At 45.9% G+C, this 24,792-nt stretch overlaps 1 protein-coding gene across 1 annotated transcript in view; it reads left to right on the plus strand.

Moving 5' to 3' along the window:
- The window catches only part of LOC136577903 (carboxypeptidase O-like), a 54,296-nt gene that overhangs the window by 15,598 nt on the left and 13,906 nt on the right, over positions 1–24,792 (plus strand). Inside the window, exons 5-8 of the mRNA XM_066577820.1 lie at positions 798–902; positions 18,367–18,477; positions 18,694–18,784; positions 22,268–22,470. Of these exons, the coding sequence (XP_066433917.1) occupies positions 798–902; positions 18,367–18,477; positions 18,694–18,784; positions 22,268–22,470 (510 nt within the window). The remainder of the gene's footprint in view (positions 1–797; positions 903–18,366; positions 18,478–18,693; positions 18,785–22,267; positions 22,471–24,792) is intronic.

The following is a 24,792-nucleotide window of genomic DNA, read 5'->3' on the forward strand; positions in this document are numbered from 1 at the left end:
CAGCAATCGAAATAATAGGGCTGACAAAGAGATGGCAAAAGTCCAATAGGTCAATGAGCGAGGATTGGAGTTTCCTTCAATCCAAGCTATTGCTGTGGGAGAGCAGTTGTCAATCAGCGCATCTAAGCCCTGCGCAGTTACCATCACCTTTATGAGCAATGGGATGTGAGAAGGGGATATTTACCATGCCATAAAAGTAGTGTAGGAAAATGGTAATAATAAAAAATAGCTTTATTAGTAATACAACACTAATAATCACCAAATCGATATACATTTTGGTGTTGTTTATAGTACCTTGGTTATTTGTAATTTATATGCATTTTTCAACCTTTTTGGGTCTAGAATATATAAGCATTTGTTTGCTATTGGTCATTCTATATATGCTATACATATTAAAGGTAACTGTATTACAAGAAGGCTGGGTTCACACAAACATGACGAAACAGTAAACTCCGCACACGGGTCTTGTGCGCGTGATACGCCGTAAAAATCTGCCACAGGCCGCCATGTTGCCACTTATATGATTTGTGATAAGTATGAACGCAAAAAAATTACAGCATGTTCTATCTTGGTGCGTATTACGCGTACATACACACCGAGATAGTACATGGCTATGGGCAGCCTGCAGAAAGTACAAAATGTCATTGTGTATTTGCTGCGTGCCTCTCGTGGGTGGCACATTGCGAATCACAGACGTGTGAGCCCAGCCTAAGTATTGAAAGTGTACTTATTTTACAAACATTTGAAATATAAAAATGAAAAAGAGAATTTTCCAATTATATTTTATGATTTTCTAGATCGGGTTGCCATCTTACACAAGAAAGAAAATCATATGGATGGACTGTGGAATTCATGCTCGTGAATGGATCTCAGTGGCATTTTGTCAGTGGTTTATTAGAGAAGTATGTAACTATTTATTAGGATATATTATTTATTCCTATTATTATTATTATCTATTTTTAAGGTACCAATAATTTCAGATTTTTTTAGAGTTGAGTAAGATGAGGAAAGATAATGAATTCTTTTTTCTGCTATGAGGAGCAAAGCCTGTCTTTGGAGCTCCATTTTGTTTGCTGCAGTCTACTTGCTTATTGTAATTAGGGCTCCCTGGTAGGGATTTATCAGTGGCCTAGGTACGCATGCGACTCCGCACTTATCAGAGCGATTGGCCTGCTGGTTAGGCAGGACTCGCTCCTGGAACAAGGGGTTTTGTTTAGGGAGAGATTTCCCCTTTTTGGTTTAGTTACATTCGTTATGCACAGTGGTGCTTTGGTTTAGTTTCGCACAGTCATGTTTCTTTATGTTTATTTATCCTTCATGTCCAGTCAGGACGCTACACTGCATATCTTGGAGGAACCTTTCTCCTTGTTCCTCGGAGTATGCTCCCATGTTCTGCTTGAATTTATGTAGATGAGAATCCAGGATATGAACCTTGAGCGACATCCTGCAGTACATAGCGTGGTATTTCTTCACCATTGTTTCCACCAACTCCACATAGTTGTCTGCTTTGTGATTTCCCCAAAATAATAATAATAATCTTTATTTGTATAGCGCCAACTTATTTCACAGCACTTTCAAGCACAGGAGAACATAGACAATACAACAATTACATGTGGTATACAATCAATTTAAAACAAACAGGGTGGGGGTGATACAGGATGTACAAGGGGGGAAGACAAGGCATGGAGGAACACAGTCAGTAGGGGGATTACCTGTGGAAATCAGTTATTAAGAAGCAAACAGGGTGGGGCAGTAAGGGGGTGCAGGGGCAAGGGTCATATGCAATAAGCTGGGTGGAAGGTGTGGGGAGCCATAGGGAGGTGCAGGGGGACTAGGTTAGGAGAGTTGGTATGCCTCCCTGAAGAGGTGCGTTTTAACACGCATCTGAGGTTTTGTTCATTGGGAATTGTCTGGATGTCTTTGGGTAGAGTGTTCCAGAGGATGGGTGCTGCTCTGGTGAAGTTCTGTAGGCGAGCATGTGAGATTGGTATTATAGGGGTGTTTAGTCTGAGTGTGTTAGTGGATCAGAGTGTGCGGGTTAGGTGGTGTACAGACAGGAAGGAAAAGATGTACGGTGGTGCGGCGCCATGGAGAGTTTTGTGGGTGAGGTTGAGGAGTTTAAATTTAGTTCTGCAGTGGATGGGCAGCCAATCTAGTGACTGGCAAAGTACAGAGGCATCTGAGAAACAGCTGGATAGAAAAATGAGCCTATCAACCACATTTAGTATTGATTGGATAGGAGAGACTCTGGTGAGGAGAAGGCTAATGAATAGTGAGTTGCAGTAGTCGAGTCGAGAGTGGATGAGGGCAACAACGAGTGTCTTTAGCGTGTCCGTGGCTAGGAGCAGATGGATTTTAGCAATATTTCTGAGGTACAGGTGGTATGTTCAGGCCAGAGATTAGATGTGGGGGGTAGAGAAGAGGTCAGAGTCCAGTGTGACCCATAGGCAGTGGGTATGCTGGGGATTATGATGGTGCCAGACACTGGAATGGAGATATTGAGGGGAGGTCAGTTGGAAGGCGGAAAGACAAGAAGGTCAATTTTAGAGAGGCTAAGTTTGTGAAAAAGGGAGGACACAGTATTAGAGACAGCAGACAGACAGTTGGTTTTATGTTGGAGGAGTGGTTCAGAGATATCACGGGAGGAGGTATATAGTTGGGTATCATCAGCATAAAGATGGTATTGAGGGCTGAATTTGCGGATGGTTTGTCCAATTGGGGCTGTGTAGATAGAGAAGAGAAGGGGACCAAGGACCGAGCCCTGGGGGACCGCAACAGCGAGAGGAAGTAGAGAGGAGATAGAGCCAGCAAAGAAGACGCTGAAAGAGCTGTCAGAGAGGTAGGAGGAGAACCAGAAGACAGCAGTGAACCATCGCAACAAAACTGCCCAAAGCTGCTTTCTGTACTTTTGTGAGTATTTCAGGAAATTTCGGACATTCTATAATCCTCTTGATTTGTGGTCCCACAAAGATGCCAGCTTTTACCTTGGCCTCAGGCAGCGTCGGGAAGAAGTTTAGTAGACGTTTCATTGCTGTAAATTATTTATCTAGAGCTGTGACAAACTGTTTCATAAGCCCAAGTTTTATGTGAAGAGGTGGCATCAGAATCATCTCAGGATCTACTAGGGGTTCCCACTTGACGTTGCTTTGTCTGACAGGGAAGTCAATACGTTCAGGCCAGTCTCATCGATGATGAAGTGTTCAGTTTTGGCTCTGCTACCCCAAAGGCAAAGATAGCAAGAAAACTTTGTGAAATCACCTTGAGGGCCCGTTAGGAAAACAACCATCTTGAAATCTCCAATTACCTCTCAACCATAGTGATCGTACTTCAGAACTTGCAACAGGAATTTGACACTACTGTACTCCTTGAAATGTGCAGAGTGAGCCACCGGAAGGGATGGAAGTTGATTTCCATTGTGGAGCAGAACTGCTTTCAGGCTCTAGGAAGACCTGTCGATGAAAAGGAGCCAATCCTGTAGATTACAAGATATCCCAATTTCACTGAATAGACCTGTCACATCATGGCAGTAACAATCTTGAGTCAATCTTAAAGAGTGAAGAAGCTAGAAAACATTTGATGACGTTTTCTTTGACTTGTAACTTGCACGCTATCATCCAGCAAGTTTCACTGTTTCTGCCTGGATGTCAGAATTTCTGCTTTAGCTTTGTAAGACTAATATCTCTTACCAAATCATAACATCCTTCTGGTTTGGGTAGTATGGTCTTCTGTCATCTTCGCCAGCATGGAAAGGATCAGTTGCATCTTCACTGTCTGAGCTGATGTTTTCTGAACATGTCTGCACACTATGCATGCTCTGTGGAAGCGTCAGAATGGGGAGATCAGAGCAATGTGGTACCGGGGCCATAGATATAGGAATGTTTGGATACATCACAGCAACTGCATTTTTTCCACTTCAACATTTGGAGGGGTCTACCATGCAGAAATAGCCGTTGGTGGAATGATCAGTTGTCTCCGGCCAAATTCTTGGCATTGCAAAATTTATGGCTCTATTTTTTCCTCTGAACCAACTTTCAAGAGTTTTCTTGCAATTATCGCAGCTGAAGTGATTCGCAGGCTGCATTCATTTTTGCCGTTGTTGCCAAAGAGTGCATCTTTGCCTGTGTCTTGATGAACTCTCCGCGTACATAACAGAAAGCATCTGCAGGATATTTACAACTAGAGATGAGCGAGCACCAAAATGCTCGGGTGCTCATTGCTCGAGTCGAACTTTTCGCGATGCTCGAGAGTTCGTTTCGAGTAATGAACCCCATTGAAGTCAATGGGCTATCGAGCATTTTTGTATATGATGCTCCGCAGAAAACATCCGAAAGTCATTGAAACACCACAGAAACGGATAGGGAAGAGCAGGAGCAGCATGCAGGGCTGCATTTTAGGCTCCCAGGTCTCACTATTAAGCCACAATAGGGGCTAGAGTCTGCCCCCCCCTAACAATTTTTACTTCGAATAAACCCTCATTAGCAAGGCACACCTTAGCTAAGCACCACACTACCTGCAACCAAGCACAATCACTGCCTGCGGGTCACACCGCTGCCTCTTCTCCTGGATTACATGCTGCCCAACCCCCCGCACGACCCAGCGTCACCAGCGCACACAAAAGTTTCCCTGCACAGCCTTCAGCTGCCCTCATGCCACACGCTCGGTTCATAGCTACACCACCCTCATGTCTATTCATAAGTGCGTACTGGATGAGGAGGAACCGGAGGCACACACTGCAGAGGGTAGGCAGGGCCAGGCAGCGACCCTCTTTGAAAGGGGGGGGCGATAGCCCACAACACTGTTGAGAATTGATGAGAAATTGACGTTCGATCTTCATTCCAATCCTGTGCCACCTCCGTCAGGAGCTGCAAATGTGGGCATAAAGGGGACTCAGGTGCCAGCCCAGCACTTCTACACATCTCCACAATGCAGCAATACTCTGTGTGGGAAGTATGTGAGCGGGCCCTGGGTCAGGCTCGGTCCCAGCAAACACCTAGTGTGGCCCAAGCTGCTGCGAGTGACATAGCAATGGGGAATCCATGAGTCCACACACTACTCATTGTGTTTGGGTGTCGGATACCTCATCGACAACTCAAGGGGAAAGGCATCTGCACTCTGCACCCTACCCAAGTCAGTCAGTGTCTTTGTGCCAGACAGGTAAAACACCGTGATGGGAAGTCTGTGTGCACCCACAGCATAGGTGGGTCCTAGGCAACCCAAGAAATGAACCATTAAGAAATCAGAGTTCCCAAACATGGCAGACTTTCACTGCGCCGAGGACATAGGCTTCTGCACAAATCCTCAGCAATCGTGGGCATAGAGCGGACTTCGATGCTAGTGCAGCTATGAATGTCTCATAAGAGCAGTATCGCTCCTCTTATTTGGGCCAAAGCAGTGCCCCAGATAACTGGGGTAACGCGAGAGAAAATACATATTGGCCTCGGCCCACAATTCATGCCCTAGTCAGTGAGTGTTTTTGGGCCAAATAGGTAAAACACCGTGATGGTAAGTCTGTGTACACCCATAGTATAAACAGACCCCTGTAACATTCCAGTAGAAAAGGTATAAGCAGACCCCAGTAACATTTCGGCAGCAGTAGTATAGGCAGACCCCAATACCATTTCTGTAGTAGAAGTATAGGCAGACCCCTGTAACATTTCTGTAGCAGAAGTATAGGCAGACCCCTGTAACATTTCGGTAGCAGGAGTATAGGCAGACCCCAGTACAATTTCTGTAGAAGTATAAGCAGACCCCAGTAACATTTATGAAGCAGCCGTATAGGCAAACCCCAGTATCATTTCTGTAGCAGCAGTATAGGCAGACCCCAGCACCATTTCTATAGTAAAAGTATAGACAAAGCCAAGTAACATTTCTGTAGCAGCAGTATAGGCAGACCCCTGTAACATTTACGTGGCAGAAGTATAGGCAGACCCCTGTAACATTTCAGTAGCAGGAGTATAGGCAGACCCCAGTACCATTTCTGTAGAAGTATAGGCAGACCCCTGTAGCATTTATGTAGCAGCAGTATACACAGACCCCAGTATAATTTCTGTAGCAGCAGTATAGGCAAATCCCAGCAACATTTCTGTAGTAGAAGTATAGGCAGACCCCAGTAACATTTATGTAGCAGCAGTACAGGCAGACCCCAGTATCATTTCTGCAGCAGCAGTATAGGCAGACCCCAGCACCATTTTTGTTGTAGAAGTATAAACAGACCCCTATAACATTTCTGTGGTAGAAGTATAGGCAGACACCTGTAACATTTCTGCAGCAGCAGTATACACAGACCCCTGTAACATTTATGGACCAGCAGTATAGGCAGACCCCTGTAACATTTTTGTAGCAGAAGTATAGGCAAACCCCTGTAACATTTATGTGGCAGAAGTAAAGGCAGACCCCTATAACATTTATGTAGCAGCAGTATAGGCAGACCCCTGTAACATTTCTGCAGCAGCAGTATACACAGACCCCTGTAACATTTATGGAGCAGAAGTATAGGCAGACCCCTGTAACATTAACGTGGCAGAAGTATAGGCAGACCCGAGTAACAATCTTGTAGCAGAAGTATAGGCAGACCCCAGCACCATTTCTGTAGTAGAAGTATAGGGAAACCCAAGTAACATTTCTGCAGCAGCAGTATAGGCAGACCCCTGTAACATTTACGTGGCAGAAGTATAGGCAGACCCCTGTAACATTTCTGTAGCTGAAGTATAGGCAGACCCCTGTAACATTTCAGTAGCAGGAGTATAGGCAGACCCCAGTACCATTTCTGTAGAAGTATAGGCAGACCCCTGTAACATTTATGTAGCAGCAGTATACACAGACCCCAGTATCATTTCTGTAGCAGCAGTATAGGCAGATTCCAGTAACATTTCTGTAGTAGAAGTATAGGCAGACCCCAGTATCATTAACGTGGCAGAAGTATAGGCAGACCCCAGTAACAATCTTGTAGCAGAAGTATAGGCAGACCTCTGTAACATTTATGTGGCAGCAGTATAGGCAGAACCCTGTAACATTTATGTGGCAGAAGTATAGGCAGGTCCCTGTAACATTTCTGCAGCAGCAGTATACACAGACCCCTTTAACATTTATGGAGCAGCAGTATAGGCAGACCCCTGTAACATCTACGTGGCAGAAGTATAGGCAGACCCCAGTAACAATCTTGCAGCAGAAGTATAGGCAGACCCCTGTAACATTTATGTAGCAGCAGTATAGGCAGACCCCTGTAACATTTATGTAGCAGCAGTATAGGCAGACCCGTGTAACGTTTATGTGGCAGAAGTATAGGCACACCCTAGTAACATTTTTGTAGCAGAAGTATAGGCAGACCCCTGTAACATTTACATCGCAGAAGTATAGGCAGACCCCTGTAACATTTATGTAGCAGCAGTATAGGCAGACCCCTGTAACATTTATGTAGCAGCAGTATAGGCAGACCCCTGTAACATTAACGTGGCAGAAGTAAAGGCAGACCCCTGTAACATTTATGTGGCAGCAGTATAGGCAGACCCCTGTAAAATTTATGTAGCAGCAGTATAGCCAGACCCCTGTAACATTTACTTCGCAGAAGTATAGGCAGACCCCTGTAACATTTTTGTAGCAGAAGTATAGGCAGACCCCTGTAACATTTTAGTCGCAGAAGTGTAGGCAGACCCCAGTAACATTTTTGTAGCAGAAGTATAGGCAGACCCCTGTGGCATTTATGTGGCAGAAGTATAGGCAGACCCCTGTAACATTTATGTAGCAGCAGTATAGGCAGACCCCTGTAACATTTATGTAGCAGCAGTATAGGCAGACTCCTGTAACATTTATGTAGCAGCAGTATTGGCAGACCCCTGTAACATTTATGTGGCAGAAGTATAAACAGACCCCTGTAACATTTATGTGGCAGAAGTATAGGCAGACCCCTGTAACAATCTTGTAGCAGAAGTATAGGCAGACCTCTGTAACATTTATGTGGCAGCAGTATAGGCAGAACCCTGTAACATTTATGTGGCAGAAGTATAGGCAGGTCCCTGTAACATTTCTGCAGCAGCAGTATACACAGACCCCTTTAACATTTATGGAGCAGCAGTATAGGCAGACCCCTGTAACATCTACGTGGCAGAAGTATAGGCAGACCCCAGTAACAATCTTGCAGCAGAAGTATAGGCAGACCCCTGTAACATTTATGTAGCAGCAGTATAGGCAGACCCCTGTAACATTTATGTAGCAGCAGTATAGGCAGACCCGTGTAACGTTTATGTGGCAGAAGTATAGGCAGACCCTAGTAACATTTTTGTAGCAGAAGTATAGGCAGACCCCTGTAACATTTACATCGCAGAAGTATAGGCAGACCCCTGTAACATTTATGTAGCAGCAGTATAGGCAGACCCCTGTAACATTTATGTAGCAGCAGTATAGGCAGACCCCTGTAACATTAACGTGGCAGAAGTAAAGGCAGACCCCTGTAACATTTATGTGGCAGCAGTATAGGCAGACCCCTGTAAAATTTATGTAGCAGCAGTATAGCCAGACCCCTGTAACATTTACTTCGCAGAAGTATAGGCAGACCCCTGTAACATTTTTGTAGCAGAAGTATAGGCAGACCCCTGTAACATTTTAGTTGCAGAAGTGTAGGCAGACCCCAGTAACATTTTTGTAGCAGAAGTATAGGCAGACCCCTGTGGCATTTATGTGGCAGAAGTATAGGCAGACCCCTGTAACATTTATGTAGCAGCAGTATAGGCAGACCCCTGTAACATTTATGTAGCAGCAGTATAGGCAGACTCCTGTAACATTTATGTAGCAGCAGTATTGGCAGACCCCTGTAACATTTATGTGGCAGAAGTATAAACAGACCCCTGTAACATTTATGTGGCAGAAGTATAGGCAGACCCCTGTAACATTTTTGTAGCAGAAGTATAGGCAGACCCCTGTAACATTTATGTGGAAGAAGTATAGGCAGACCCCTGTAACATTTATGTAGCAGCAGTATAGGCAGACCCCTGTAACATTTATGTCGCAGACGTATAGGCAGACCCCTGTAACATTTATGTAGCAGCAGTATAGGCAGACCACTGTAACATTTATGTAGCAGCAGGATAGGCAGACTACTGTAACATTTATGTAGCAGCAGGATAGGCAGACCCCTGTTACATTTACGTGGCAGAAGTATAGGCAGACCCCTGTAACATTTATGGAGCAGCAGTATAGGCAGACCCCTGTAACATTTACGTGGCAGAAGTATAGGCAGACCCCTGTAACATTAATGTGGCAGAAGTATAGGCAGACCCCAGTAAAATTTCTGTAGCAAGAGTATAGGCCAACCTCTGAAACATTGGGGTACCATGAGTGTAGGCGAAGTCCAGAAAAATTAGTTGGATAAGAGTGTAGGCGTGGGCCAGAAAAATTTGTGTACTAAGAGTACAAGTGTACCTCTGAAAAATTTATCAACTGAGAGGGCAGGTGAAACCCATAAATATTTTTTGGTAGATACAGCTCACTGTTGCTTAATTTCTAACAGAGCCTCTAGCCAGCCCTGTTAAAAAAAATTGGTTCATATTAAAGTATCAATACTTTTGAAACTTTGAAAAATTGTAAAAAAATTGTTAGATGAGCCTTTTGGGCCGCAGAAAATTGGCAGTTCAGCATGATGACATGTTGTTTCTGGAGGAGGAGTAGCAGGAGGAGGACTAATATCAGGGACAGATTGACAAAGCTAAATGCCCTGTTTTTCTGGTGATACAGAAGAGTGCTTTTATCTGCGGTTGCAGCAAAAAGAATCTTTAGGTTCCGCTGCTCACCGCTGGTAGAGAAGAGAAGTCTGGGGAAATCCAGGCTTTGTTCATCTTTATGAGTGTAAGCATGTCGGCACTGGCAGTTGCACTAAACACCCTCTCTGACAAGACGCTATCGGCAGGGCAAGCCAGCACCTCCGGGGCATCCAATAGTTGTATGGAGCAGAGGCATCACGGAGGACGGTGGTACGGTCGGCTACGTACTCCCTCAGATGGACCCGACTGGAGAGTGTTCCCCTGCCTGCGCTGAATATGCTGCCTGATCTTCGCGCCTCCCCTGCTACTTGGCCCTCAGAACTGCGCCTTCTGCCGCTAGCGCTGTCAGATGGGAAGTTTAGCATCACTTTGTCCACCAGGGCCCTGTGGCATTGCATCACTCTCGTACCCCTTTCCTCTTCAGGAATGAAAGTGGAAAGGATCTATTTGTACCATGGGTCGAGAAGGGCGTACACCCAGTAATCCGTGTTGGCCAGAATGTGTCTAACGCGAGGGTCACGAGAAAGGCAGCCTAACATGAAGTCAGCCATGTGTGCCAGGGTGCCAGTACGCAAGATATGGCTGTCCTTGCTAGGAAGATGACTTTCAGGATCCTCCTCCTCCACAGCCCATACACGCTGAACAGATGAGAGGCAAGCAGCATGGGTACCCTCTGCAGTGTGCCCAGCAGTCTCTTTCCCCTCCTCCTGCTCCTCCTCCTGCTCCTCCCCTTCCTCCTCCTCCTCCAAAACGCGCTGAGATATAGACATGAGGGTGGTCTGGCTATCAAGCGACATACTGTCATCCCCCATCTCCTGTTCCAACCGCAAAGCGTCGGCCTTTATGCCTTGCAGCGAACTTCTCAGCAGGCATAGCAGCGGGATGGTAATGCTAATGATTGCAGCGTCGCCGCTCACCATCTGGATAGACTCTTCAAAGTTTCCGAGGACCTGGCAGATGTCTGCCATCCAGGCCCACTCCTCGGTAAAGAATTGGGGAGGCTGACTACCACTATGCCGCCCATGTTGGAGTTGGTAATACACTATTGCGCTACGCTGCTCATAGAGCCTGGCCAACATGTGCAGCGTAGAATTTCACCATGTGGGCACGTCGCACAGCAGTCGGTGCTCTGGCAGATTAAACCAATGTTGCAGGGTCCTCAGGGTGGCAGCGTCCGTGGTGGACTTGCGGAAATGTGCGCAGACGCGGCGCCCCTTGCCGAGCAGGTCAGATAAGTGCGGGTAGTTTTTCAGAAACCGCTGAATCACCAGATTGAAGACGTGGGCCAGGCATGGCACGTGTGTGAGGCTGCCGAGCTGCAGAGTCGCCACCAGGTTACGGCCGTTGTCACACACGACCATGCCCGGTTAGAGGCTCAGCGGCGAAAGCCAGAGGTCGGTCTGCTCTGTCAGACCCTGCCACAGTTCGGGGGCCGTGTCTCTCTTGTCACCTAAGCTGAGTAGTTTCAGCACGGCCTGCTGACGCTTGCCCACCGCTGTGCTGCCGCACCGCACCACACCGACTGCTGGCGACGTGCTGCTCACACTTCTTAATTGAGAGGTAGAGCTTGCGTAGGAGGAGGAGGAGGAGGGGAAGGGTTTAGAGAAGGTAGTGTAGACCGCCGCAGATACCAGCACTGAGGAAGGACTCGCTATTCTGGGTGTGGGTAGGATGTGAGCGGTCCCAGGCTCTTACTCGGTCCCAGCCTCCACCAAATTCACCCAATGTGCCGTCAGGAAGATATAGTGGCACTGCCCGCCAGTACTTGTCCACGTGTCCGTGGTTAAGTGGACCTTCCCAGTAACCGCGTTGGTGAGGGCACGATTTATATTGCGGGAGACGTGCTGGTGTAGGGCTGGGACGGCACACCAGGAAAAATAGTGGGGACTGGGGACCGAGTGGCACGGGACCGCCGACGCCATCATGTTTTTGAAAGCCTCCGTTTCCACAAGCCTGTACGGCAGCATCTCCAGGCTGATTAATTTGGCAATGTGCACGTTTAAAGCTTGTGCGTGCGGGTGCATGGCGGCATATTTGCGCTCTGGCTCAAAAGCTTGCGCTAGCGACAGCTGAACGCTGCGCTGAGAGACATTGCTGGATGGGGTCGAGGACAGTGGAGGTGAGGGTGTGGGTGCAGGCCGGGAGGCGCTCGTGCCTGTGTCCTGAGACGGGGGTTGGATCTGAATGGCAGGTTGGGGCACAGGGGAAGAGGCAGTTGTGCGAGCAGGAGGCGGTGAACGGCCTTCGCCCCACCTTGTGGGGAGCTTGGCCATCATATGCCTGCGCATGCTGGTGGTGGTGAGGCTGGTAGTGTGGCCCCCCGGCTAATCTTGGTGGGACGCAGGTTGCACACCACTGTTCGTCGGTTGTCCACGCTCTCACTGAAAAACATCCACACCTTTGAACTTCTAGCCTTCTGCACGGAGGCTTTGCGCAAGGGTGTGCTTTGGGAAACAGTTGTGGGATTCTTCGCTCTGGCCCTGCCTCTACCCCTGGCCACTCCACTGCCTCTTCCAACCTGTCCTGCTGCTGCACTTGCCTCCCCCTCTGAAGCCCTGTCCTCAGCAGGCTTAGCAAACCAGTTGGGGTCAGTCACCTCATCGTCCAGCTGCTCTTCCTCTGAATCCTCTGTGCGCTCCTCCCTCGGACTTACTGACCTTACTACTACCTCACTGATAGACAACTGTGTCTCATCATCATCATCATCCTCCTCATCCACTGAAAGCTCTTGAGACAGTTGCTGGAAGTCCCCAGCCTCATCACCCGGACCCCGGGAACTTTCCAAAGGTTGGGCATCGGTCACGACAAACTCCTCAGGTGAGAGAGGAACCATTTTTTCCCACTCAAGGCAGGGACCCAAGAACAGTTCCTGGGAGTCTGCCTGCTCCTCAGAATATGCCATTTTCATGGAGTGAGGAGGCTGGGAGGAAGGAGGAGCAGCAGCCAGAGCATTCAGAGTTGCAGCAGTGGACTGCGTAGAAGATTGGGTGGCCGATACATTGCTGGATGCATTTTCTGCCATCCACGACAGGACCTGCTCACACTGCTCTGTTTGTAATTAAGGTCTACCACGTGGGCCCATAAATTGTGATATGAAGCTGGGGACCCCAGAAGCTTGCCTCTCTCCTAATCCCGCAGTAGCCGGCTGTGATTCACCTGGACCAGGAACTGGGCCTATGCCCACACCCTCACTTGGACCTCCACGTCCACGTCCTCGACCCCTACCCCTACCCCTCATCATGGCGGATTACGAATAGAGCAGGGGCCAAAAAAATTACCCCACTGTACAGCACTGAAAACTGGGCCTTAATTCACTGCACACAGAGACTTGTAGATAGCGGAGGCTCTATGCTGTGACTATGAAAAAGTAAACCGCTGTCTCGCGCTGATACCTTGGGGTAATTTACTGCTCGCAGAGACTTGAAGATTATAGAGGCTGTGTGAAGTGGGAGAAGACTGTAAAGCCAGTGGATAGTGCTGGTAACTGCGGCGATCTCAACCCCACCCACGGAAATGGTATTGTGGGACGCTCTGCACAGCGGCTGAGCTGAAATACTTTGCAGTGGCCCCGGTAATATTTAGCGATGAGACCACGGTCTAATTCACTGCAGACAGAGAACTGTATAAATAATTATGCAATTATTTGCGTACACTTTCACTCTGACAGCGCTATTGTAACGCTAACTCCAGACAGAAAAAAATAATACGGAAGGCTGCAAACAGGTCTAGCTATGAAATACTGAAGCAGTACAACTCCCAGCAGGCACCTAGCAAAATGGAGACGTTGAGATGCAGCCCAAGGAAGGTTTTTGGGTTTTTTTGTGAAAAAGAATACAGGCTGTATACTGTGTATATCACTTTCCCTCTACAATTGGCTGTGTTGGCCCTACGCTGTGCGAATAATTGACTGCAGACACATACCAGTGTAAATAATTATGGAATAATTTGCATACACTTTCACGCTGACAGCGGTATTGTAACGCAAACTGCAGCCAGAAAAAAGTTATACGGAAGGCTGCAAACAGGCCTAGCTGTGTAATAGTGAAGCACTACAACTCCCAGCAACCACCCAGTAAAATGCACACGGTCAGCGGTAGCCCTAAGAAGGACCGTTGGGGTTCTTGTAGACAGGATCCTACACTAACACTGTCCTTATCTCAGCAGCACTTCCCCTATATTCTGTATAATTGACTGCAGACTGAGAACGCTTTAGCTGTAATAGCCTGCACAGCCCGAGATGAAAAAAAAATGTGTGCAAAACTGCTCCCAGCAGCCACAACAGTAATGCACATGGTCAGATGTGGCCCTAAGAAGGACTGTTGGGGTTCTTGAAGACAGGAATCCTACACTACCACTTTCCCTATCAAAGCAGCACTTTCCCTAATCTCTCCCAGTGTGTGTCTGAGGTGAGGCGCAGGTTGGACCGCTTTAAATACTTGGCGGTCACTTGATCTCCACAGCCACTCTCAGCAGGGGGGTGGGATAGGGCTGGCACGTCACAGGCGGAAATGGTAATGCCTTTCCTGCATGTCTGCATGTTGGCTAGAAAATGGCTCTAAACATGCAGGGAAGGAAATGGAATTGACTCGAGCACCGCGTGGTGCTCGTCTCGAGTAACGAACATCTCGAGCACCCTAATGCTCGAACGAGCATCAAGCTCGGACGAGTGTGCTCGCTCATCTCTATTTACAACCTCTTGGTGCCATACTTGAATTAAATAATCAGCAATTTATCTACAGATGTAACAAAACAAAAAAATAACAGCGTTATATTAGCATAGAAAATAATTACTGTACATATATAGTCATGAACCTGCACTGTACATAAAATCTAAGCAATTTGACGATCAACGTTTTGGTTTAAAGGGGTTGTCCCGCGCCGAAACGGGTTTTTTCTATTGAACCTAATAGCTCAGGGCACAAGGTGCGGAATTCCACCGCGGAATTCCACACCGTGAAATCTCCCGTCCTCACACGCGGCATGCTCTATTTGCCGCAGGTGTACGCGCTGACGGCTTCCATTGCAGTCAATGGAAGCCGTCCGTTCACGCTATCTCCCGCTGTAACACAGCGGTAGATAGCGTGAAAATGCTTTCCCGCCTACCGCCGCCGCGTCATATGACACGGCGGCGGTGGGCGGGGAAGCGTCATGCGGGAGCGAAGACGCCGGATCCACTGGTAAGTATGGGGTCTCTGGGGGGCGCTGTGACGGGCTTCGCCGCGGAATATTCCGCGGCGGAGCCCGTCACGCTCATGTGCAGCCGGCCTAACAATATCTTATTAGTTGCCTATTTTTCCTATATTTACAGATATACCAGATTTTAACTTGGCAAAAAACAAACAAGACACATTAAAGGTTTGCTGCTTAAGGGCGTCCACCCACTGGCGATTTTTTTCCCTGCGAAATTCGCAGCATTTTTTTCTCTGCAGGGGTCTATGGGACTTGTAATGTTAAAATCGCGATCGCGCAAAATCGAAATTTACCGCGAAATCGCGATTTTGCGCGATCGCGATTTTAACATTACAAGTCCCATAGACCCCTGCAGAGAAAAAAATGCTGCGAATTTCGCAGGGAAAAAAAATCGCCAGTGGGTGGGCGCCCTAAGGGCTCCTTTCCACTGGCGATAGTGATAATCGCTGCGAGAAAATCGCAATGCTAAAATCGCATCGCATCGCTACAAAATCGCAAGTTTTTGCGTTGCGTTGCGATGTGAGAATCTGTTTTGTCATTACACTGTATGTGCGAGAGAAAAACGCAAAACGCTGAAACAGTCCCCCTGCTGCGATTTTTAATCCTCGCATCGCAGCTTACCCTTAAACATCGCTAATGGAAAGGTTGTCATAGAACAACATGTGCAGGACTTTCCTGCGAGAGCTCACACTCTCGCATCGCACTGAAAACGCACGATTCTCTCGCCAGTGGAAAGGAGCCCTTAAGGTTATGTTGTCACAATTATTGTTGCTTGTCATGATCAGCTGAGTAATATGATCAACCTAAATTACGCTGGTAGAATTTGTCCTTTGCACACTTTATGACATTGCTTTTACAACAAGCACCGCACCTGCTGTCTTCCCGACATAATTTTCAGTAATTCTACTGTTTTTCTTTGGAGGAGAAGGAAAAGAAGGCATGTACTTGAGTGTTTTGTTCACCTGGTAGACTTTGTCCTTGTAGACAAGCAGCACGCCTGCTGTCTTGCATAGGATAATTTTTGGTAGCTCTATAGTTGTTCCTTGGAGTAGGCTTGTGCTTGAGTGTTTTGTTCAACTAGTGCAATTTCTCCTTGTAAAATTTATGAGATTGCTTTTAAAACACCACACCTGCTGTCTTCCTTGACACCATTTTTTTTATGTAGGAGACCCTACTGGGGCTTTTTTAAATTTTTAATGACATCCCTGTGTTTTGACTGACCCCTACACCACTGTACACTATTTTTACCAATTTTTAGAGGGAGCACAGTGTTCCCTAGATCTGTGGCTGTATTCCATATAATTTGGGGCTTTGGCTGCATTATGGAACTTCTGGACGGCAAATTAGGGAATCCAATTTTTACTCCCATTGACTTTAATGGGAGTCGGAATCAACCAAATCCATAAGGATTTTTGTGAAATCTGTCCAATCCTGACACAAATAGATTACATTAATCATTCATCATTAGTTATGATCAGCAAGGCTTTGTATATGATCTAGAAGAGCACAGTGGGATATTTCGGCAATATCAGCATTAAAGGAGATGTCCCGCGCCGAAACGGGTTTTTTTTTTTTTAAACCCCCCCCCCCCGTTAGGCGCGAGACAACCCCGATGCAGGGGTTAAAAAAACCACCCGCACAGCGCTTACCTGAATCCCGGCGGTCCGGCGTCTTCATACTCACCTGCTGAAGATGGCCGCCGGGATCCTCTGTCTTCATGGACCGCAGGGCTTCTGTGCGGTCCATTGCCGATTCCAGCCTCCTGATTGGCTGGAATCGGCACGTGACGGGGCGGAGCTACACGGAGCTACACGGAGCCCCATAGAGAAGAGGAGAAGACCCGGACTGCGCAAGCGCGGCTAATTTGGCCATCGGAGGGCGAAAATTAGTCGGCACCATGGAGACGAGGACGCTAGCAACGGAGCAGGTAAGTATAAAACTTTTTATAACTTCTGTATGGCTCATAATTAATGCACAATGTACATTACAAAGTGCATTATTATGGCCATACAGAAGTGTATAGACCCACTTGCTGCCTCGGGACATCTCCTTTAAGAGAAGTAACATTTTTGAGAAATGTTGTGAAACATGTCTGGCTAAGGGTTCCCACCCACTGGAGTTTTTTTCTCCACTGCGCTGTGAGGGTAAGTGAAAACTCTCGCAGAGGAGTGCGAGTAAATCGCTGGGATATCGCTGTGACAGCGCTAGCCCCATTGCAAAGATATGGAGAATGACGCGGACTTCTGCCACAGCGGGGACCGTGGGGATGAAGGAATCCTATGTCACAGCTATGACAGTTGTCACAGCTGTGGCAGAAGTCAGCGGCATGCTATCCCATTGCTTTCAATAAAAAAAGTGGTTAAAAGAATAATAAAAAAGTTACTCACCTCGCCTGCTGTCAGCCGCGCCCTCCGGCTGGCTCCCCGGCACTGCTACTGAGCTCTTTCAGCAGACGGGTATTTAAAAATCCCCGCCTCTTGAAAGGGCTGTGCAGATTGGCTGAGGGCTCAGCCAATAGCAGCTACTGCTTAGCTATTGGCTGAGTGCTCAGCCAATGGCAGATAGCTCTTAGCTATTCATTCATGAATAGCAATATCTTAGCTATTCATGAATGAATAGCTAAGAGCTATCTGTCATTGGCTGAGCGCTCAGCCAATAGCTAAGCAGTAGCTGCTATTGGCTGAGCCCTCAGCCAATCTGCACAGCCCTTTCAGTAGGCGGGGATTTTTAAATCCCCATCTGCTGAAAGTGCTGGACAGCAGTGCCGGGGAGCCAGCCGGAGGATGCGGCTGATAGCAGGAGAGGTGAGTAACTTTTTTATTATTTTTTTAACCACTTTTTTATGATTATCGGGGAAGGGCTTATATTTCAAGCCCTTCTCCGATAATCATTCTGCGGGGCTTGTCAGAAACCACTGCTTTCAATGGGATCAGCAGCAGTGCCGATCCCATTGAAAGCAATGGGATAGCATGCCGCGGACTTCTGCCACAGCTGTCACAGCTGTCACAGCTGTGGCAGAAGTCCACGGCATTCTCCATATCTTTTCAATGGGGCTAGCGCTGCTGCCGCTGGCCCCATTGAAAAGACTGGCGATGTCGCATCGATATCCCAGCGATTTTGGGATATCTGCCTGCGTTTTTCTCGCACTGCGATGCGAGACTTTAACTTTAGAATCGCATCGCAGTGGAGAAAAAAACGCCAGTAAGTGGGAGCCCTAACAGCTGAATTTTCACTTAATCCCCAGAGCTGCACTTAAATGCAGATATTTACTGTATATAGACAAAAAGTGTCAATGATAAAATGTGTTGTTTCCCTGAATTAACTTTATGTTCTCTTTACAAGGTTCAGAGCAGCTATGGTTCTAATTCAAAGTTTCTGTTCTATTAAATGTATGTGTTGGGTAAGATTTCTCTTTATTTTCCAGATTCTGAATCAACACAGCAAAAGTACCAGGATACATAAAGCTCTGCAGAACATAGATTTCTATATTGTCCCTGTCCTCAACATTGATGGTTTTATTTATTCCTGGACTACAGTAAGAACAAGTGTAGATTTTATAATCTAATATAATTATATATCATTATGATAATAAGCAATCAGAACATAAGCTGCATACTTCTGTATTTGTAATGATGAAATAACCAAATTAATTTATTTTGATGCACTAATCTTGTATCTCAACTAATGATATCATTAAATAAATACCCTTAAACAAAATGTAACATTTGATATATTATGTATTTTAACTTAGGATCGTCTTTGGAGAAAATCCCGCTCACCTCATGACAATGGCAATTGTTATGGTGTTGATCTCAACCGAAACTTTGACTCACACTGGTGCTGTAAGTTTTCCATAAGTAACAGTACGTTGCTTCATGAGCATCCAGAAGATATAATGTATGCACTGATAAGCAAATCACTGTTTCAAGGGTAGCATTTTGTTTGATATCAGCTGAACTTTGGGTAATGTTCACATCATATACACCTAATATGTCCATAAGATATAATAAGTCCAACATACCCCAAAAGATTGGTTCTTTGACATATACTAACGATCAAACGTTTTAGAGCACCCTAATATTTTCAGTTTTTATTGATATCTACATAGTTTAATTTTTCAAATATACTTTAAAATGAATTGATAGAACAATTAAACAAACTTAGGATGAATTAAAATAATGAACTACATTTGTTTCACTAAATGAAATCTAGATTCTTGACTCTTCTAAGTAACCACCTCTAGCTGATATAACAGCTTTACACAATCAAGGTATTCTTTCTACAACTGCATTCAGATATTGTTGCAGAAGTTCCCACAAATCTGCTGCACTTGTAAGTTGCTTTGATTTCACCCTTCTGTCCAGTTCATCTGAAGCACGCTCAATAGAATTTAAGTCTGGAGACTGTGCAGGCCATTCCATTTTTTGAAGCCTACCAGCTTCTTCTTGTCTGACATAACATAGAAGTCTGTTTTGGATCATTGTCTTGCTGTAATATGACTCCCTGAACCGAGAGGTGTAACTTGAAGCTCCTGGGCCCCAATGCAAAACTTGTAACAGGGCACCCAACTATAACACTTTATTCATAGTACTGGGCTCCATATATAGAGAAGAGAAGAGAGGCCTTATGGGCCCCCCAAGGCTCTTGGGCCCTGGTGTAACCACATCCCCTTATAGTTATGCCAGTGCCCTGAACAATTAGGCATACATCAGAGGGTACTGTACTGCATGGCATATCAAATTGCTGTGGTACCCATTTTCATCCAGAAGAGTCCCAGGCCATCACGCTTCCTCCTCCATGTTTGACAATTAGTGTCACACACTAAGGAACCATCCTTTCACCTATGTGATGGCATACAAAAACCCTGCATAATATACAAAAGGTGTCAAATTTTGATACTTCAGTCCATAAGACCTTTTTTCACTCTTCTTTTTTATATTAAATATTTTTTATTTGGATTTTCATCACTTTTCTTATTTAACAAAAACAGAAATCAAGAAAACAAAAGTGTTGCAATTGCCCCTTCCTTGAGCCTCTCTCGTGTATCTACTATGTAGATCGTCCAGCATTCTGAGTAAACAGCAGAAAAATTAATGAAAAACACAATAAGGCCTCGGTCAGACGACCGTTTTTTGTCGCGATTTTTGGATTCGCATGCGATCTGCACATATATAGAACCATTGCTTCGCAATGAGATCGGTCACATGGCCGCTTTTTATGTGGATGTCCGATAAATTATAGGACACGAGGAATCGCAGATCGCGCCTATCTGCGTTCTGCGATTCCTTGTGTTCTATATATGCGCTAAATGGGGCCGGCGGCAGCAGCGCCGACCCCATTGAGAACATATACTATAAAGATCATTCTCCTCTGCCACAGCTGTAACAGCTGTGGCAGAGAAGAACGATGTTCGCCCATTGAATTCAATGGAGGCGGCAATACAGCCGGCTTCATTGAAAGCAATGGGCTGCCGGCGAGCGCGGCATGAATTTTTGGGAAGGGCTTAAAAATATAAGCCCTTCCCTGAAAAACATCCAAAAATGTGTAAAAAATATATATATATATATATATATATATATATATACTCACCTTGTCCCTGCAGCCGGAGTTCAGCCGCAGCCGGCCGGCAGTTCTCCTGAACTGCTCTGTGTAGTATTCAGCAGGCGGGGATTTAAAATCCCCGCCTGCTGAATGGGCTGCCTCTGATTGGTCACAGCCCTCACCAATCAGAGGCAGCTCTCACTCACCCATTCATGAATTCATGAATGGGTGAGTGAGTGCTGCCTCTGATTGGCTCAGCGCAAGGACCAATCAGAGGCAGCTCTCCGCTATCATTCAATAGCTGTCATTCAATAGCTGAGAGCTGCCCCTGATTGGTCCTTGCGCTGAGCCAATCAGAGGCAGCACTCACTCACCCATTCATGAATTCATGAATGGGTGAGTGAGAGCTGCCTCTGATTGGTGAGGGCTGTGACCAATCAGAGGCAGCCCATTCAGCAGGCGGGGATTTTAAATCCCCGCCTGCTGAATACTACACAGAGCAGTTCAGGAGAACTGCCGGCCACGGCTGAACTCCGGCTGCAGGGACAAGGTGAGTATATATATATTTTTTATTTGTACACATTTTTGGATGTTTTTCAGGGAAGGGCTTATATTTTTAAGCCCTTCCCAAAAATTCATGCCGCGCTCGCCGGCAGCCCATTGCTTTCAATGGAGCTGGCTGTATTGCCGGCTCCATTGAATTTCAATGGGTTGGATAGCGCTCCTTTGATCGGGCCCATTTCGCCAAAAACGCTACTAGCTGCAGATTTTTCGGGGAATCGTCGGCCCGGTCACGCTATTTGCGGATGCGCATCCGTCATGCGATCCGCAAATCGCGACAAAAAAAGGTCGTCTAACCGAGGCCTAAAATAGCTTATTGTATTTCAGTTGCAGATTTCTCAAAATATGCTTTATAATCTTCGAATTACCTTGCACTGCAGTTAGAGCTTTCTGCTCTAAAAGAAACGCGAGGCAAAACAATGCAAGCCAGCAGTAAAACTGTTTTTGAACATTTTGTAAAACGAAATCGGTTCAAATCTGTGATTGAAACCTGAACATATATATCACTGATTCTCAATCAGGGTGCCGTGAGAATCTCCTAAAGGTGAGAAAGAGAGAGAGTTAGGAGAGAGATTCCATCCCCTCCTGCACTTAGTCCCTAGCAAGGGACTCTTAACCTACTGCCTACAAGGTCCACTCTTTGCTTGCTGCACCAACACTGTTTCCTCTTCTACATCAGGACTTTCCACGAGTTCCCTTTATGCAGGGGATCTGACCCGCACCCCCAGCAAGGGAATGTGGCTACATTATGTGGCTTGCACGTCTCCGCTAAATGGGTGATTCACTAGCCATATCATTGCTGGACTGCAAGGTGGTTTGAACTTTCTCTCCTGTTGAACTGGGATAGGCGGAGTACATAAGAAGGCCAGTCTCCACCTCTGCACTCCTTAGAAAGGCATTCATACTCTCTTTCAGGTTGTCTTTCTTGGGAAGGTGGAGAGACTCCTCAACTCCCTTCCAGTTACAGGAGGGATTACTCATAGAGGTATAATGCAAAGAGTAGGTGTCATATTTTATAGGAAAAACTGATTTCATTAAAAAGCATAGAGGAATGTTAGTTTTTCTCTTATATGAAGCCACATAGTGTGTGATATTATATTTACTGATTATTTCCTCAAATTTAGGGGCAACTGAGTTCCAACCGCTGTGAGAATAACAATTTAGCAATATCGTATTGCATGAATTCTTCTTCAGTTTCTCATTTTTTATGCATTTCTATCTAGCAATTGGGGCCTCAACAAACTGCAGCAGCCTTACCTTCTGTGGAACTTCACCTGCGTCAGAACCCGAGGTCCAGGCTTTGTCCCAGTTAGTGAACAGTCTTAAATCTGATATTGTGTGCTTTATAACAATGCATTCATATGGACAGCTCATTCTCCTTCCTTATGGGTTCACCAAAGATCCATCTATCAACCATGCTGAAATGGTAAGAAAATTAATCCATCTTTAGTCAACCACCAGGTTTAGCAGGAAGACTCATTTATCTTATTGGAAGTTCACACAGAAGTCAGATTATGATACTTGATTTTATGAATAAAAGTTTGACATTAAGATAGTTAAATCATCTGCATAACTTACAGCCAGGAAAGAACGCCAGATCACTAAGGCCTCATGTCCACGGGGAAAATCAGGCCCGCTACGGATTCTACATGGAGAATCTGCAGCGGGTCCCTCCTGCCCCGTGGACATGAGCGCTGAAAATAGGAATTTAAAAGAATTTACCCATCCGGAGCGGTTCGGGAAAGTCTTCTCTTCCTCACGGCCGGATCTTCTTTTTCGGCCGGCGGATGAACTCGTCACGGCTGCGGCACGTCGCCGGCACGTCGCCGAAGTGCCGCGCGCATGCGCCGGGCACATCCGCCGAGCCGAAGCAAGAAAGATGCGGCCATGAGGAAGAGAAGACCTTCCCGGTCCGCTCCGGATGGGTAAATTCTTTTAAATTCCTATTTTAGGTCTCCCGCGGATCCGGACGGCTTCCATAGGCTTCAATAGAAGCCCGCGGGAGCCGTCCCCGCGGGAGACCCGCATGAAAATGGAGCATGGTCCAGATTTTTTCATGCTCCATTTTTTTTAAATCCCTTTTATTGACCATCCACGGGTATTTATCTACCCGCGGGTGGTCAATGCATCCCTATGGGGTGCGGATCCGTGCGCGGGAGAAGAGTTAAAATCCGCTGCGGATTTTAATTCTTCTTTTGCCCGTGGACATGAGGCCTAAGCCTCACTGATTATCTCCTACTGAGTACACAGACATAGAAAGCCACTGCTTGAACACCATAAGCAGGCCTGTCACATATCCTATGCACCATTCTGCTCTATGATTATATGTGGAATAAAGTTATTTTTCTGAGGTGCTGGAAAGTGAAGTTATATCAACCACATGACTTGGAAGTTTTTTCAGGCATTCACATTCATTTTATTGAGGGTGTACCATGCTATGGTACCCTGGATGTAGAGGACTCAGAATAGATTGGTTACATGCCTTCTTTTAATGAGGGAGAACTTGTGTAGTGATCCCAGCTACATGATCCTTCAAATATGAATTTGCAGAGTAAAGGCCCTTTTACACGCAACAATTATCGCTCAAAATTCTTTAAAACGCTGGCTTTTGAGTGATAATCGTTGTGTGTAAATGCTACCATCGTGCGCTTTTCATTTGAATGATGATTTTTAGTTCAGCATAAAAACAATTGTTCAGACCACATACTGGGAGCAGGAGATAACATTGTATTCTCGGTGCAGCCCATGGCTGAAAACAGCCAGGAAGCTTATTTGCACACAAATAAAGCTGATAAAATACTAATGGGCATTAGTGCCTATTAGTGCTTTATGCAAAACATTAGTACTTCATTGCATGTAAATGGGGCTTAAGGGCTTAAGCTCCATTTAAATGCAAAGATCATTCAAAATTTGTTCAATCATTCCGCATAAAGTACTAATAGTCACTAATGCCCAGTAGTACTGTATCAGCTTCATTTGCATGCAAATGAGCCTCCAGGAGCTGTTGCAGAACTCAGCATTAACACACAATGATTATCACTCAAAAGCCATCATTTTAACAAATTTTGAGTGATAATCATTGCGTTTAAAAGGGCCTTAAAGGCCCATTTACACGAGCAGATAATCGCTCAAAGATCACTCAGACGACAGTTATTATTGCATAAAAAATAATTGGTCTTTAAGTAGCTACTCAGCTACCTAAATATCAATTATGTATGCAAATAAAGCTTTCACTGAATGCAGGCTAACAGCCTGAGGCTATTACCTGTGCTCAGATCCTTTGTTCTCCACGGGAAAACAATGCTATCAGCACTTCCCCATGGAGAACTACTGATAACAGTGAGCTATGATTTTTAGGTGAGCTTAATTTTAATAGTCAGCTAAAAGTGCCCGAAATGCAGGTGCCCAGCGCCCATTTACATGCACCGATTATCGCTAAAACGATCGCCGATTAGCGAATTTTTTGTGATAATCATCCAGTGTAAATGGGCCTTTACTCACACAAGCATGTTTGCTCACATATTGCACAGAGAATAGAACCCATTGTTTTCAATTAGTTATTTATCACTGTCGCTTTTGAGTGCACATTTCGCATAACCTCTCCACCCCCCACACTCCCCCCAAAAATGTGACATGCTCTATTTTGGAGTGCATTTGCACACTTAAGGCACAATAGGAGTCTATGCGGTTATGCAAATGTGCACCCAATCCCCCTGACATTGTGCAATGAATTACACAAGTTTGTAAG

Source organism: Eleutherodactylus coqui, chromosome 8 (genome assembly GCF_035609145.1).
Source record: "Eleutherodactylus coqui strain aEleCoq1 chromosome 8, aEleCoq1.hap1, whole genome shotgun sequence".
Taxonomy (NCBI): Eukaryota; Metazoa; Chordata; class Amphibia; order Anura; family Eleutherodactylidae; genus Eleutherodactylus; species Eleutherodactylus coqui.